The sequence below is a fragment of the Barbus barbus genome (assembly GCF_936440315.1).
Source record: "Barbus barbus genome assembly, chromosome: 20".
Taxonomy (NCBI): domain Eukaryota; kingdom Metazoa; phylum Chordata; class Actinopteri; order Cypriniformes; family Cyprinidae; genus Barbus; species Barbus barbus.
The window spans coordinates 20,577,370-20,593,845 of NC_136748.1; the positions used below are offsets into that span (position 1 = coordinate 20,577,370).

General features: G+C 42.6%; 1 protein-coding gene across 1 annotated transcript in view; it reads right to left on the reverse strand.

Moving 5' to 3' along the window:
• LOC306886220 (serine protease HTRA1A-like) overlaps nt 1-16,476 on the reverse strand; it is a 30,592-nt gene that overhangs the window by 4,853 nt on the left and 9,263 nt on the right. The window contains exons 2-3 of the mRNA XM_079443161.1: nt 15,158-15,260; nt 14,841-15,045 (exon numbers count right to left, since the gene is read on the reverse strand). Coding sequence (XP_079299287.1) covers nt 14,841-15,045; nt 15,158-15,260 — 308 coding nt within the window. The remainder of the gene's footprint in view (nt 1-14,840; nt 15,046-15,157; nt 15,261-16,476) is intronic.

Sequence of the window (16,476 nt, forward strand, 5' to 3'; positions counted from 1 at the left end):
AAGGCTTATAAGGGAAGTATTCAATAAAAACACTTATATTTTCAGTATTGCATGATTTAGATGTTGTGCAATGTCTGAGCTACCTAAGGCCTGAGGATTATACACAGATGTTCTACAATACTACCATTGTCTTACCTTGAATGTTAGGCTGAAAGAATCTTTTGTTATATCTAATCAAACAGCATTCACAATAACCAAAAAATCTAAATGTTTATAACAATGAGAAGAACTTTCGAAAGAAACAAAATGGCTGCCTTGTTGCTGTACAGTTTCAACTTAAGCTATACTTGCCTAATGGAGAAGAAGGAAACTAAGTTCAGAGCTGTAAACTGATCCTGAGCTTTTATCACGAGGTGAACTCTTAGCGAACTCGACCTGTGCTAACAGTGTTTTAAAATAGAAGAGGATAAAGATGATGATGATTTGCAAACTAGACAAAGAAGTGTATCACTCTATTCTCCAACATGTGCAGTGATAAAGTGGCTAAATTATTAGCCACAATGAAGCTAAGTCAGCCATTTTGTCTCAACGTGGCAAGCTAGTCAACCATTTTGTGTTTGTGTGAAATGATATGAAATTTCCATTTAACATCTACACGGAAAAACCACCCTGAAAACTTCCCTCTCTATTTCTTGCCCTTTCTCCTCACCACAAAGATGACTCAGTGTTTATGTCCAAACTCAAAATATAGGCTATTATCCGTATATTAGAGCAGTGATTATACATCGGCAGGATATCAAAAATGGCTGTCACAGGAGCTAAAAATCTAAATGCTTTGTAATGTACTATATATACAAATGAAGGCACAGCTGCAAACAATCAAAAACAAAAACAAACAAAAAAAGAATTTACAATAAAAACAATAAATTAATATATAATTTTATCTAATATACACACTCTCTCTCTCTATATACTTTCGCTGTATAGGGTAGAGTGGGGGAAAACGCCCCCCCCTACTGTTTTTCCCAAAATAACCACAAGATAAAGTCAAGATAAATTTTAATTGTAACTATGGACTAGGTTGACTAGAGTGATGTAGAAGTTTTCACCATGAAGCTTACACTGGTGATGTACCGGAGAGAAAACGGATTTCACAGTACGTACATGATCTAATTTTCAGCAGTAAGAAAAAAAAGCTTTTAAAGCTTGTTGTTTTGTAGAACATCACAGTTATATATGATATAAGCACAGTAGGGCCTGTAGGGAGTAGGCTACGTGTTATTTAATAAAAAATATAATTATATTTTCAGAATGACATAAAACGCACCCCCGGGGGCAATGCCAATTTCTGCAGTTATTCTGTTCTGAACATCAAATCCATTGTTTTTCCATCGAATGTATTCTAACTCAGTACCGCCGCTCCCTATACGCAGAGTACGCAGTTTGCGTAGACTAGGGCACCAACTCCCAGGGGGGCACCATCCTAGTTGCTTAACAAAAAAACGACCCCTCGCGGCTGAATGCAAATGATCATAATTGATGGACAACTATGCCTGTGAAAAGACATCAGCAATCATGCCAAGAAAAGAAAAAAAAAAGATGAAAACGAGCGTTACTTTCAGGTAGGCTACATTCATAATCCTGTGAATTTTTTTTTGGGTGTTGAGGTTAACGATTTTTAATGTCGGCAATAATTTCACCACCTCCAACGCATCTAGTATTCTCTCCGAGTTGCCATGTTCACTTAACTTCATGTTCAAGTTAGCCATGGTTTTAAGACGAATTAAAAATAACCATAATTTATGGTTCTTGTTGCCATGGTAACCGCAAATTAACCATAGTTTTGTTACTTCAAATAATAATATACAAAGAAGTATTAAGATAATATTTTTTGTCGTTATAAAAACAAACCTAAGCCAACAACAGCCTTTAAAATGACTTAAAATGCATTATATCAAAAATATCACAGAAAATTCTAATACCATCACAAATAAATCACAAATACCATTACAAAAATTACTAAGCATCAACTTTTAACCATTAAAACCATTTCCAAAAATGGTTTTCTGTAGTGTGTTTTGGGACATATTCCATTAGGATTTATTGGTTTTAACAAGCCACCAATAGAAGGGGACCAATTAACAGTAGAGACCAACAGGGTCCATTAGAGTTTCCATTAAAACCAATACATGTCCCATTATAACCAGTAAAACCATTACAAATTTTGTGATGGTGTCTATTGTTTTTTTCAGCATTACATGTTATTACAAATGCCTGCAAAGGGAGCCGAAGGCCTTGTAGTTGCTGCTGTTACACTTACAGGACGATCGTATCCTTGTTTAATAGGCTATTGACCAAACATTTCATTCAAATATCCAATTTTTGGCCACCTTTTTGCTGACACAGCCTCTATAATTTCTTAAACAAAAAACATGTGGACATCACAACCCTTACAAAAATTAACCATGGTTTTCGTAGTAAAACTGCTTAAAATTTTTTTTTGCATGATTTCTGAATGCTTGAGACCATAAAATCAATCAGACAACTGTATTAATAAAATAGCCATAAGTAACTGTCTAGTGCTACAATTGTATTTTGTAAATAATACAATTTAATTACAATTGATTTATTTATTTACTTTTATATTTTATTAAAGTTCTATTTTGACCCCTATAGTAGATGCTTTTTTTTTTCTTTACTTCCATCATATTTAAGGGAGGGGGCACAACAATACAACCCTGCTTAGGGCACCCATTTGGCCAGCAGTGCCCCTGTTCTAACTATTATTTCAAAGTTAGCATCAGGTAGCTAGTTAGCTAGCCAGTCATCATCAGCTAACGTTTTTTTTTTCCCAAATAGACTATTATAATTTTGTAATTCATAATTATTGATTTTATATATATATATATATATATATATATATATATATATATATATATATATATATATATATATATATATATATATATATATATATATATATATATATATATAAATATATTATTATTATTTTTTAAGATAAAACTGCCTGTAATCTGATTTTGCTGCAAATGTTTAAAGCAAATTGCTTTTTCAGACTGGGGGGCATTTTACCCCACCCATGGGGGTGTTTTGCCCCATAGGTGGGGTAAAACACCCCTTCACACAAATTAAATTTTGATAAAAATCTAATAACATGAAAACTCTGGACATTTTTCATACTTGGTTTATAATTTATGTCATTGTCACTAAAACTATGATAACTTTTCTGAACACATTTAACTTTTGTTTCACTGAAAAAAAAATGACAATCCTTAAAGGGCGTTTTCCCCCACTCTTCCCAATATAAATTTAGCTGCTGTATCTACATAAATATTAGACAAGCTACTCAGACACACAACAGATGATGGTGACCTGTTACATTGGTCATTTCAGTAGGTTGTGAGGTTACCATAACAGGCCACGAACTCTAATAAATCTCTACTATGCGAGACTACAGGTCAGCAGTTCCTTATAAACATTTACCAGCAGAAACACCTTTATCCATCTGGCCTATAGAAGCACGACAGTTACCCAGGTGTCTTTGTTATTGATACTGCAGTCTGAGAATACCAGTCAATCTGGGACATGTGAAAACAGTCTCACCCTCACCCAATGCCAATGAAACAGTAGAAGAACTTTGAGAAAGAAGACTTTGTCATTCCCATAAGACTTCCAAGATGAGGCTAGGATTGATAATTCCAATGAAGACATGTCAGGAAAAAACAGCAAAGAAAGTGTAAGGACATCTCTCAAACCTTTATGTTATGATGTGGAGAAATAATACTAAGTGTTCCCTATCGATACTCCACTCGTACTGCGTCTTGCTAAAGACGCTATGGGAAAAAGCCTTTTTTCTCCTTTACTGAAGCCTTATTCAATCACGCAGTGAAACTGCACGATCATTGGTTCGTGCAGTGTGTTAAAAACGAACCAATGTGTCGGCAGCGGAGCTGCATGAGCCTATGGCGACGGAGCCCGCCAGATCCCGCCAGAATGGGCGGGGTTATCTGGCTATATAATCGGCCGTCTGGCCATAGGATCCTCAGATTTCTTCTCCTTCAGCGAAGACATCTCGCCTTCGCTGATCCCAAGAAGCCGCCTCGCCGTTGACACGCCTCGCAGCTGAGCCAGAGACCTCCTGCCAGCTGAGACGCCGCTTTCACCGCGCTCCAGCCCCGCAGAAGCCCCGGTCTGTTCGCTGCCGCCATCCGGTGAGTGCTATAAAAATGCATATTTATCGGCGTTGTTGCAAATGCCGCAACAGCGAGTGTGGCTCGTGCAGGGGATCCTGCACGATGCAAAGAGCAGTGAGCGCGTGCCGCCTGTCTGGGTCTCGCCCACGCACTGACTGCGCGCTTACTGAGACAGCTCGTTCGAGTATGAGTCTCGCTCTTCCCGCTCGCTGTCCGTCTCTGTGGAGGCAGCTCCGCTCTCCCGTTTCCTCTCTCTCAGCAAAGCTCGGAGAATGAAACATCAGAGCCACGGAGCTTCCTGCAGCGCTCGGATCCGCCGGTGTTCACACGTGAGAATCAGAGCTCCTCCTTCATTGGGCGGCTCTATTCTCTTTGGCGGACCGGAGTGGAAAGTTATGTGTGTGCGTCACTGAGACTGCGCTCACACAGGCAGCCTGCTTTCACCGAAAGCCGGGCTTTACTCTGATTTGCTCGCGGTCCTCTATGTAGCAGGCCCCGCCTCCCCCCTTCTCTTCTCCCAGTCAACTCGGAGACAGGAACAGCGAGTGAGGCTGAGCAATCAGGTTGAGTGATTTTTCGCGCCGGCTTAGCCCCGTGTGTTTCACTCTGCATACAGCGCTTTGATCTGCCAGCGCGTGTGGATTAGCGCGCCTCATTACATTGAGTGGCTCAATCCTTCTGCGCGCATTGTAAAATGCTGCGCTGGGCGGCCACCCACTCACGTTTATTTTCTCCCAGTCACCTCGGAGAAAAAGACGGTAAAATCGCATGGCTGGGCGTTCAGGCTTGAGTGATTTTTCGCGCCGGCATAGCCCCGTGTGTTTCACTCTGCATACAGCGCTTTGATCTGCCAGCGCGTGTGGATTAGCGCGCCTCATTACATTGAGTGGCTCAATCCTTCTGTGCACATTGTAACATGCTGCACTGGGCGGCCCCGACTCTCGCGTTTCTCTTCTCCCAGTCAGCTCGGAGAAGGAGACGGATAAAAAAAAAAAAAAAAAAAGGCTTGAGTGATTTTTCGCGCCGGCATAGCCCCGCGTTTTTCACTCTGCATACAGTCTTTGATCTGCCAGTGTGTTTACACTAAGTATTAGCGCCTCTTGCAGCTCTTTGATCTGCCAGCGCTACTTTCATTATGAAAGCTTCAGTCTGTCCCTGCCGCGCTCACGGTCCCTTTCTTCAATGAAGGTGGCCACGCCTCCCCTGCTCTAGTGTTTCTACTCTCCCAGTTATCTCGGGGAAGAAACTGCAAGCTCCAGGGTTCGCGCGATCAAGCTTGAGTGAATTTACGCCAGGGCAGCCCCGCGTTTCACTCTTTGATCTTGGCTCGCCTGCTTCAGTGAAGATGGCCCCTCCCCTCGTCCGCTACGAGCGGATCTGAGAGGATGCGCGCGGCACTTTTGATCTGCTGGTGTGTTTACACAATGGTAATTAATACCCCTCTTCTAAGAGTGGTTGATCCTTTTAGGCAGATCGAAAGCAAGTTGTCACTATGATTATAACTGACAGCTTCAGACTCCTGACGCTTCTGGGCTGTGCCCACGGCCCAAATGGCCTCTGTCATGCCTCCAAACACCCCGTTTAGCTCCGGGTGCCGATGGCAATGAGTTTGTGGTAAATACTGTTGTGAACACTGGGCCCTTTCAAAAAGCGCCCACACAACTGATCGCTGTTATAGCAAGGAAATAAAACACAAACATTTTCAAAAGGGAGTACATTCCTCTCCCTCTTATCACGAGCTTCAGGTCCCCGCTTGGCGGCCTGCCACTCGAGTTTATCCTGCCCCTTGCCACGCGGGCCAAGGCCTGGAGGGCCATCCCCGGAGTGTCAGAATGGGTTATACGGATAATAGAACGAGGTTACTCACTCCAATTCGCTCGCAGACCCCCGCGCTTCAGCGGCGTGGTCTCCTCTTCTGTAGACGGCTAGAACGCTCACGTTCTACGTTCAGAAATGATGATGCTGTTGAAAAAAGGAGCCATAGAAATGGTTCCTCCAGCTCAGAGCGAATCAGGCTTTACAGCCATTACTTCCTCGTTCCCAAGAAGGATGGCGGCCTCCGGCCCATCCTCGATCTCAGACGCCTGAATCGCGCCCTCGTGAGGAGGTCGTTCAGGATGATCACACTGAAGCAGATCCTCTCGCAAATTCGCTCAGAGGACTGGTTCTGTTCCCTGGACCTGAAAGACGCATACTTTCACGTCCAGATAGCCCCCCCATCACAGACGATTCTTGAGATTCGCCTTTGAGGGAGTGGCTTATCAGTACACGGTCCTTTCCTTTGGACTGTCCCTGGCCCCACGCACTTTTACGAAGTGCATGGGCGCGGCTCTTTCCCCTCTCAGGCAGATGGGAATCCGCATTCTCAATTACCTCGACGACTGGCTCATTCTGGCCCAGTCAGAGGTACAACTACTCTCACACAGAGCCCTCCTCCTCAGCCACCTAGAATGCCTGGGGCTCAGGGTCAATTTTGCCAAGAGCGCGCTGTTTCCCAGCCGACGGATGTCGTTTCTGGGAACAGTTTTGGACTCAGCTCAGATGAGAGCTGTGCTAGCGCTGGAACGCGCTCTGGCCATTTAAAAGCTCGCAGCCTCCTTCCAGAGCGGCACCGCTCGCCCCGTCAAAGCGTTTCAGAGGATGCTGGGCCTCATGGCCACAGCATCGCCGGTGCTACAGTTGGGCCTGCTTCGCATGCGGCCCCTTCAGCGCTGGTTGAAACCACGGGTTCCACCCCACGCATGGCGACATGATCGCCTACATATCAGGGTGAGCCAGGCCTGTGTAACAGCCCTGGTCCCCTGGAAGAACCCACGATGGTTCAGAAAGGGTGTGACCATAGGGATGGTCTGAAGCAGGAAAGTTGTCACAACAGACGCCTCCAACATGGGTTGGGGGCGCTGTGCGAAGGCAAACCGACCTTTGGTCGAAGGCGGAGCAGAACCTCCACATCAACTGCTTAGAAATGCTAGCAGTGTGTCGAGCCTGCCAGTTTTTCCTGCCAGAGCTAAAGGGACGACATTTGCTGATCCGCTCAGACAACATGTCAGTGGTGTCCTATGTAAATCACCAGGGAGGTCTCTCCTCGAAGCGCCTCTTCCTTATGGTAGAGCGACTTCTAGAGTGGGCTCAGCTCAACTTGCGCTCGCTGAGAGCAGCAAATTTGCCGGGCAGATTGAACCGAGGAGCGGATATGCTATCACGGAGCAACGTCCCCTCAGAAGAGTGGATGCTCCATCCGCAGACGGTTCGAATGATCTGGAGAATCTTTGGCAAGGCCGAAGTAGACCTTTTCGCCTCCAAAGACAACTCTCACTGCCCAGCCTATTATTCGAAGGCCAAGGACGCGTTGGCCCACGACTGGCCCAACCTCCTCCTTTATGCATACCCTCCGATCGCTCTGATTCCTCAGGTCATCAGGCGAATCAGGGAACAACGACACAAGGTCTTGTTGGTGGCCCCCCTGTGGGAGAACCAGCCTTGGATGTCAGAGCTGACCCAGCTGCTAACCGCAGCCCCCTGGTCCGTGCCCCTGAGACGAGATCTCCTCTCTCAGGTGAATGGTTTGTGGCACCCTCTTCCCAAACTGTGGGCGCTTCACCTCTGGCCGCTCAACGGGAGCCTACCAGCCTCCCAGAGCGAGTGCTAAATACCATTTCTGAGGCTAGAGCCCCGTCTACGAGACGCCTCTATGCCCTTAAATGGGCGGTTTTCTCCAAATGGTGTCTAAACCGCGGTGAGGACCCCCCTACATCTGAGTTGGCGGTGATTCTGTCCTTCCTGCAGGAACTGCCGGATAAAGGACGCTCTCCCTCCACACTCGGGGTGTTCGTATCGGCAATAGTGGCCTTCCACGCCCCTATTGCGGGCCAATCAGTGGGCAGGGACAATGCTATCGTCCGTTTTCTAAGGGGTGCCAAGAGGCTGAATCCGCCTCGGCCCCTTACTGTCCCTACATGGGACTTACCCACTGTGCTGAGGGCCCTGAGGGGCCCTCCTTTTTGAGCCGCTCCAGTCCACGAACCTTTGGTCACTGTCGCTGAAGACTGCTCTGCTACTAGCACTAGCGTCAGTCAAGCGAGTAGGAGACCTGCAGGCGCTCTCTGTGAGCCCCGCCTGCCTGGAATTTGGGCCAAACGACTCCAAGGTCGTCCTAAAACCAAGGCATGGATACGTACCTAAGGTACTTTCCACTCCGTTCAGAGCTCAGGTCATCAAACTCTCCGCGCTTCCTCCCTCCGAGGAGGACCGGGAGTTAATTTTGTGATGCCATGTTAGAGCCCTACGGATCTACTTTGAGCGTTCCACCTCCTTCAGGCGCACGGAACAGCTCTTTGTTAGCTTCGGTAACCGCGCCAAAGGGCTTCCGGTCACGAAGCAGAGACTCTCTAAGTGGATAGTGGATGCCGTTACGCTGGCTTACTCTTCCTTGGGCCTTCAATGCCCCATTGGAGTACGAGCCCATTTGACTAGAGGCATTGCCTCGTCACGGGCCTGGTCTAGCAGTGTGTCTATTACAGACATTTGTGCGGCGGCCGGCTGGGCCTCGCCGTCCACATTTGCAAGGTTTTATAAGCTGGACGTACCGGCCTTGCAGGCCAGGGTCCTATCTGCTTAGATGAGTATGACTTACGTTGTGGGAATAACCCTAACGGAGAACTCTTGACTGCACGGGCACTCAAGCTCTCTGATGGGTTCCTTGCATATCTCAGCCCTGAAAGTGCTGAGTATGCGAGGAATGCATGGAATGACCCGGGCCGAGCGTGACCCCTACGAGCTCAGCTCGCTTTAGCCCGAGTATACTATTATACTTCCCTCTGAGCATGGAATGCTTATGGAGGTATTTTACACAGTCGTTCCTCTACCATAGCACGGCGTGATTGAATTGTGTTCCCATAGCGTCTTTAGCAAGACGCAGTACGAGTGGAGTATCGATAGGGAACGTACTCGGTTACTATCGTAACCTCGGTTCCCTGAGATACGGAACGAGTACTGCGTACTTTGCCGTGCCAGGTAGCTGCACGACTCAGTCGTCGCTTCAGTCGAAGTAAACCTGAGGATCCTATGGCCAGACGGCCGATTATATAGCCAGATAACCCCGCCCATTCTGGCGGGATCTGGCGGGCTCCGTCGCCATAGGCTCATGCAGCTCCGCTGCCGACACATTGGTTCGTTTTTAACACACTGCACGAACCAATGATCGTGCAGTTTCACTGCGTGATTGAATAAGGCTTCAGTAAAGGAGAAAAAAGGCTTTTTCCCATAGCGTCTTTAGCAAGACGCAGTACTCGTTCCGTATCTCAGGGAACCGAGGTTACGATAGTAACCGAGTACGTTTCTTCACTTGTAAAACTGGTAGTGATGCATTTTATTTCTTTAGGTGATTTTAATTTCCTTTCGGGTTCATTTTAATCAAACAGCAGTTTGTAGAGCTGAAACAGACATTTCCCCAGCCCACAACCATTCCTGTAGTTAATAAGTACTTATGCAGGTGCAAAATGGGTAACAGTCTGTCGAAGGTTTTAGATTATGATTATAAGGTTGTTATGGAACTACACAGAGTTTCCACAGGTTGATGTTCACATGCACTACTAAAAATGTGTGTCTGCCTTTAAACACCAGTTTGTAGTTAGTCACAATCTGAACAAAAGCAGAAACAGTAGTATACAAAGACATCATTAACTACTAGCAGTAAAAAGGGACTAGGAACTGGAGATACTGAGATCACCGTCCCACTCTGTCATCATTGTGCCCGTCAGTAGGCACCTCATCCTATATCGTGCCTCTAATTACTACGCTGTGAGACACTTTAAAAGATAAGCGCCAGTTTGCAGCACTAAATTCTCCACTTGCTGGGTTTGTGTTGGATGTGGCTGTAAGCTATTTTCAGTGAGTGAACTATTGAAGGTTCTTCCCAAAGGAACCTCAGAGGTTTCTCCTTAAAAAGATCAGTAGATTTAATAGAGCCCTCAATTATGTTTCATTTAAGTATAGCCTAATCTTTGTCTTTGGGATTTCTCAGAAAATTCCCTGAGTAATAAAAACAAATATAAATAACACAAATATTATTAAATGTTTGACTCAAATTGTTCAGATTGAACTTTCAGACTTTTTAGTTTTTGTGGTCATGTCTGAGTGACAATAAGTGTATTTACACGCATGCTCAAACATTCAGTAAAAATAAAAACAATAATGTGCATTTTAAAATGGCATATATACAAGTTAATAAGGCTACAGTTGGCCCCTGAATTGTGTGACTGCTATGAAAGTCAAAGCTTAAAACATGTATTTAATGCTTTAAATATTATTTAATGAATTGTGATAAGTATACTTGGACAGATGAGGCTGTAGCTTGAATATGAATAAAATACTGTAGAGATCTCATTTAAAACTCTAGAGGAGGCATATGTGTTTATACTAGGGCCCTTCTTTTGGGAAAAAACCCCCCAAAAAACTGAGATGTTGGAAACTTCTTGGCTCCATTTGATGCTCTTGTTGCATTTTGGAAGAAACGATTTAAAAAAAGAAAAAAAAAACTTAATTGTGATTTTCCTTCCATCCTATGTGTTCTTGGTTTATTCAATCACAGAACAGCTGGAAATATCAGCCTGGAACCAGGAATGATACCGTATGCTTCAAACTTGAGGCAAGTTTAGACTTGTGAGTTTCTGAGTGTTTGAAGGGAGGGGGTTTCAGTGACATACTATTTCCACGTCGCTGTCCCACATGGTAGTTTATACCATGTATATCCTCTTTGCATTTGTACACTTCCACTCTTGCTTCCACATGGCCAAACCTGCTTCTCTGTTCCCACGTGTGATTCACATCTTACCCTGTAATATTAAATCACTCATTTTAGTCCAACCAGCAGTCAGCCACATTAGTAGTCTGGACTGCATTTTAGGCCACTGGAACATCTATAATCCAAAGAAAATCTGTGTGTGTGTGCACCCTACGTATTAGCCTTAAAACTCTTAACTTAAAAGCGAAACTTTCTCTTTGCCTTGGCTCACGACCAGAGCAGAGGAATGGAAAGGAAGACATGGGAGAATTATAAATGAGTTGACTAAATGTGGGATGGGCTGAGACATGAAAATGATTCATTTTCCTGGAGCTTCTGAGTTCGGGAACAGGAATGATGGGAAGTTCAACAGATCATGGCAGTTGGACCCTCAAGAGCTCCCCATCTGTACAGTATTGCCTTGAATATGGGTAAAACTTGTGTCCACATACACATACATATGGATTCATTTTCAGTCCCTAACCACATTTCCTCTCTTTCACTCTCTCTGAGAGGGAAAACACTTTCCCCTCTTTTCTGTTTCTGAAGTCTGGCTGTTGCAGACAGAGTATGATTTCCCGAGAGACAGACAGCCACCAATAAAGGGAGAGAGAAGGAGGAAGAAAGACAGTGTGAAGGACAAAATATTGGGAAGAAAATAAATAATATGCTCTATGACTCCCCTCTCAGTTCATCCACCATGTGCTGCCCATTTTCTGCATGAGTGAAACTGCGTTTTGTGAAATACATCCTCATTTCTTCCTCATCAAATCAAGGCATGTGCATACTATGTGTGATTTTAGACTGTGAAGTTTGCAGTTTTTGGGAGTAACTTATGAATTAGTGGTGGAACTAACAATTTTAACAATGAATACATCAACAAAAACCAAAGCAGCAAGACAATGAGCTACAATGACTTTTTTCTGTCATGTATTTTGCTAAAGCCAAGCAGGCTGAAGAATAATCAATTCACTCTCTGTTCTGGCCGTCATATAAACTCTCAGTTTGTTTGGTTTTATTCCATGAATCATGCAAGCCTGGTTTAAATTAGTAGTGCAATTTATTTATTTATTTTTCTTTTCTTTTTTGGTGCCATGACTCGGTAGCAAAAAAATGTAGTTAAAGGTATACTCCACCCAAAAATGGCAATTCTATCATCATTTACTCACCAACTCTCCAAATCTGTATGAATTCATTTCCTCTATAGAACATAAAAGGATAAATTTTGAGAAACGTCTCAGGGCTTTTTTTCCATACAATGGAAGTCAAAGGGCTTCAACATTGTGTGGTTCCCACAAAAGAAAGAAAGTTATACAGGTTTGGAATGACACGTAGGCGATTTTTAGGTGGAATACACCTTTAAATTCTGCATTCATCACTATGTTTTTCATAGTGATGAGTATTCAGATTTGATTTTTTTTTCTTGTTTTACAAGCTGTATTTTTCAAAAGTACAGGTTCACTGTAGTTAACTACTTACTTCTATAGTGAATAGAAACATTCCTGCAGCTCAAATAGTACAGCAAGGTCAAGGGTTCAATTCCCAGAGAATGCATGAACTGACAAATACCTTGAAACACCATACTCAGAAATGGTTTCAAAGTAGCATTAATTATGTTTACATGCACTTTAAAAGTTCACAAAGCAGTAATTTATCTTCTTAAAATGCTATTCTTGTTTTATTTTGACTGCAATCATTTCAGAATTTTTTTGAGAAATTGGATTACCAGACCTAATAATGCACCTGTAGCTCGGCTTCATCCAGCATGTATACATGTTAATCAGACTCAGACAACTTAGTAGCTGGACTACACAAAAACTTGATTTTAACTGTGAATGTAAATGTACTTACTGAAAGTTTAACAGTACTGACCTACTTAAAACCTCTCAACATGCATCAGAAAAAGAGAAGAAATTGCAGTAATTGCTTACAGGGATGCAGGCACACACAAGTTCTTTCCAACACACAAACGCACACACACTCAGTCTCCTCAGGGTCTTTGCGTTGCCTGATCCTTTTCCAGAGCGTGACCTCCAAATCACTTGTGCCGTTCAAACCAATGCCCTTTTCTGCTCCTTTTTTTTTTTTTACTTTTCCCACATGCCCTGTTAGTTAGAGGCAATTCTTATATCAGAGATCAGAGACAAGTCTGTTTCTCTCAAACTCTCTCACTGTTGCTCACACATACATACACACATGACCATATGATGTCATTCAAGATCACTCACTCAAACTGGGGCAAACTCTTTAGCAGCTGGGCATTAAAGAGCCCATTGATTCAATCCAGCATCAGAAACACCAGCTGAGAGAGAGCTACATAAAACATCTCAGAATATAAGCACTGCCGTGGGATCTGTTTTGACTGCAGGGATCGGGATAAGTAATAGTCGAGGAATCTGATTTTGGAGCAGTATGCATTCTTTGGGAACACTGGATCAGATTAAACATTCAATCTGGGCTTGCGTGTGCTTTATTTCTCTGGAGAACATATGTTTAAGAGACTGAATGATTGTGAGGTTAGGATTGTCAGCCAAACATGCTGCCTGGTGTCTATCAGCCAGCATTGACATATATTTTGAGAGCCTGTACAGTGCACTGCATTGACCTGATTGAGTGGGGGGTTGTGGGTAATAGAAAATTTAGCCTAAGATGCCTTATAAGGATTGCATTGCTCATTTTGTATTTATGGGGTCCGTAATGTTCCTATTTTGGTTAAATGAAAAGTCTCCTTTCCAAATACTACAGGGCTGTGTGAATGCAGTAATTGCTGAAATACAAATGCCAAGTTTGAATTCCTGCCATCTTTAGCTTGGCCTTCTGTTTTTTTTTCTGTTAATGAAACACACTTAGGTTATTTGGACTTTTTGGATGTTGCACTATATCCTAAAAGAGAGCCTGGTGTGTTTAGTGGGTTGCAGTTCGAATTCAGGCTTGAACCTCTTCAGTATAAACAATCAGGATCAAAAATAAAACCGTTTCCATTTATAAACCACGGTGAGGCGGCTTACTGTGTAAAAAGACATTATAAAACTGTTCAATCTGTCCACCTCAGTACACAAACCACACAGATGTTTGGTCTTTGGTGGGCTAAACATGCTAAGTGCCTGCTGAGCGAATAATGGTCATTAAAACAGTTTGGCAATCTGCTTTCTGGAGCATTACGTTAGCCTTCAAGTCACTGTGAATGTGTGTGCGCGCTTAAAACCACTTTTAGGCTTGATGAAGAGAGTACAACATCTGTTCCTGAGGCCTGATAAACTTTCCCTCTCTCTTTTTATATATTCCCTTGTCTTTACCTTCCTCAGCCTAATTTACCCTTGCATATAGCTAAATTGTAGAAAAGCTAAAGGAAGGGAAATCCTGCCGTATGTCAATCTGAATGTTGTCATATAGTTACCTGCTCAGATTTGTTTTAGAAGGATATACGGCACTGAATAGGGTACAAAAAAGAAACTCTTAAAATATAATAAAATATATTTAAAAACTTGGACAGTGACAAAGGGTGCTTACCTTTCAAAAAATGTTGACTGTCAACATCAGGATGGCAAATTAAATATTATAGATATAGAAATTCAAATAAATAAATATTATATAATATTTAGCTGCTTTGATAATATGAACATAATAATTTAAACATTAAACAAACATCTTAATTAAACAGGCAAAATATATAAAGTAAAAAACGTCAGAATGTGTATCTAGAGTTGCAATTAGAAGTGCAATATTAGTCTAAATAAAGTCTAAAGGAATGCAAATAAATTTAGTAGATAATATAGAGTTTTCACCAGAAAAAAACATGGACTTTTGTGACTTTTTATGCTTTTTCTAGTGCTAAAAAATGTGTATAATGTGTACCACGTTCATGGGATGTGCTATGACAGCAGGGCTGTGTTGGTTAATCTTACCGGTGAATCGATCTTTATGAGGGCGATATCTGCTTTTTCATCAACATCCTTGATCTTAGCGTCATACGAGGCTCCGTTTTTAAGCTCCACCTTCACTCTGTTTTTATTGGCTACTACATGGGCGTTTGTCACAATGAGGCCGTCGTCAGACACCACAAACCCTGACCCACTCGCCACTGCCATTTCACGCTTTGAGTACACCATCCTAAACAAGACAGAAAGAGTATGAAAAAGAGATGGAAATGGAGGTAAAGAATGAGACATTTTGTCAAATATTCCTCTTTAATATAGACTAATGATAATGCGAAGAAACTTACTTTCGATACAGTTCAATATGAACCACGGCAGGGGCGATCTTCTCTACAACATCTGCAATGAAATTGTACTTGTATCTCAGGCTGTTGGGGTTATCATGGATAGCTGAAACAAAAAAAAGATGTAATGAGGATGTATAACAGAAGCAATGGACAGCAGAGGACAAACATCTGAAAATATCAAATGACATCACTTAAACAGGATACAGAAAGGAAAATGAGACTAGTTGTTAACTAAAAAAAGACAAGTGGTGGGATTTTTTTGGGTAAATATATATATGGGACTTCTGTTGCTTACGTAAATCAGCATCGCTCTCTCTCTCTCTCTCTCTCTCTCTCTCGCACACACACACACACACACACACACACACACGTGAGGGGCAAGATCTGAGGAGTCTCTTGGAGGACGTGTCTGGAAATGTTGACTCCCGTCCTCTGTAATTTCACCATGAAGGAAAAGAAGTGAGAGATATTTTTTCCTTTCAACCAAAAGAGTTTATTATCTGCACTCAAAAGCTCATAATATACATAAAGTGTATGAAAATTGCTCTTTTAATTTCACTCTTTCGTTTCATCACCGACAGGGTCAGACTGTTTTTGTATGCATCACAGACTCAAACTTGCAGACGACAGCAGCTGTCATTTGATCCAATCAGTAAGACAGTCGCTGCAATGATGAAGGGGCCCTTTTAATTATACAGGATCACAGGGACCCCAAAAAGACCTGGCTGTTGGAAAGCATGCAAGTTCAAAAGACAAATGTGTCTGTGGCCAGATGGGTTTGTGCTAAGTGAGGGAACATTAAAATGAAAGAGTGGAGTGGTTTATGTAGAGTTATAATGTTTGCTCAAGTGTAATTAAAGTCATATCCAGCGTGGCGCTGGCGTACATTCTGACCTGAGTAATTCAACCTAATTATAGTTTTAACAACAAATCTTCTCAGTTTTGTGGAAGAAAATGTTCCGGATCATTTTCTCATCCATTTAAGAACCTAACTCTTGACTTTTACTGTAGCTTTCTTGTGTAAATACACATATATGCCAAATATATATGCACTATTGTTCAAAAGTTTGGAGTCCATGCAATTTTTTAATCTTTTTGAAGGAAGTGCCTTATGTTCACCAGTGCTGCATTTATTTGATTAAAAAATAGTTAAAAGAGCAATATTGTGAAATATTACTACAATTTATATTTTAATATTTTTAAAATGTACACAAGCTGGATTTTTCAGCAGCCATTAATCCAATCTTTCCTTCAGAAATCATATGCTGATCTGGTGCTCAAAAAATATCTTCTTATTATTAAAGCTGAAAATTGTTGTG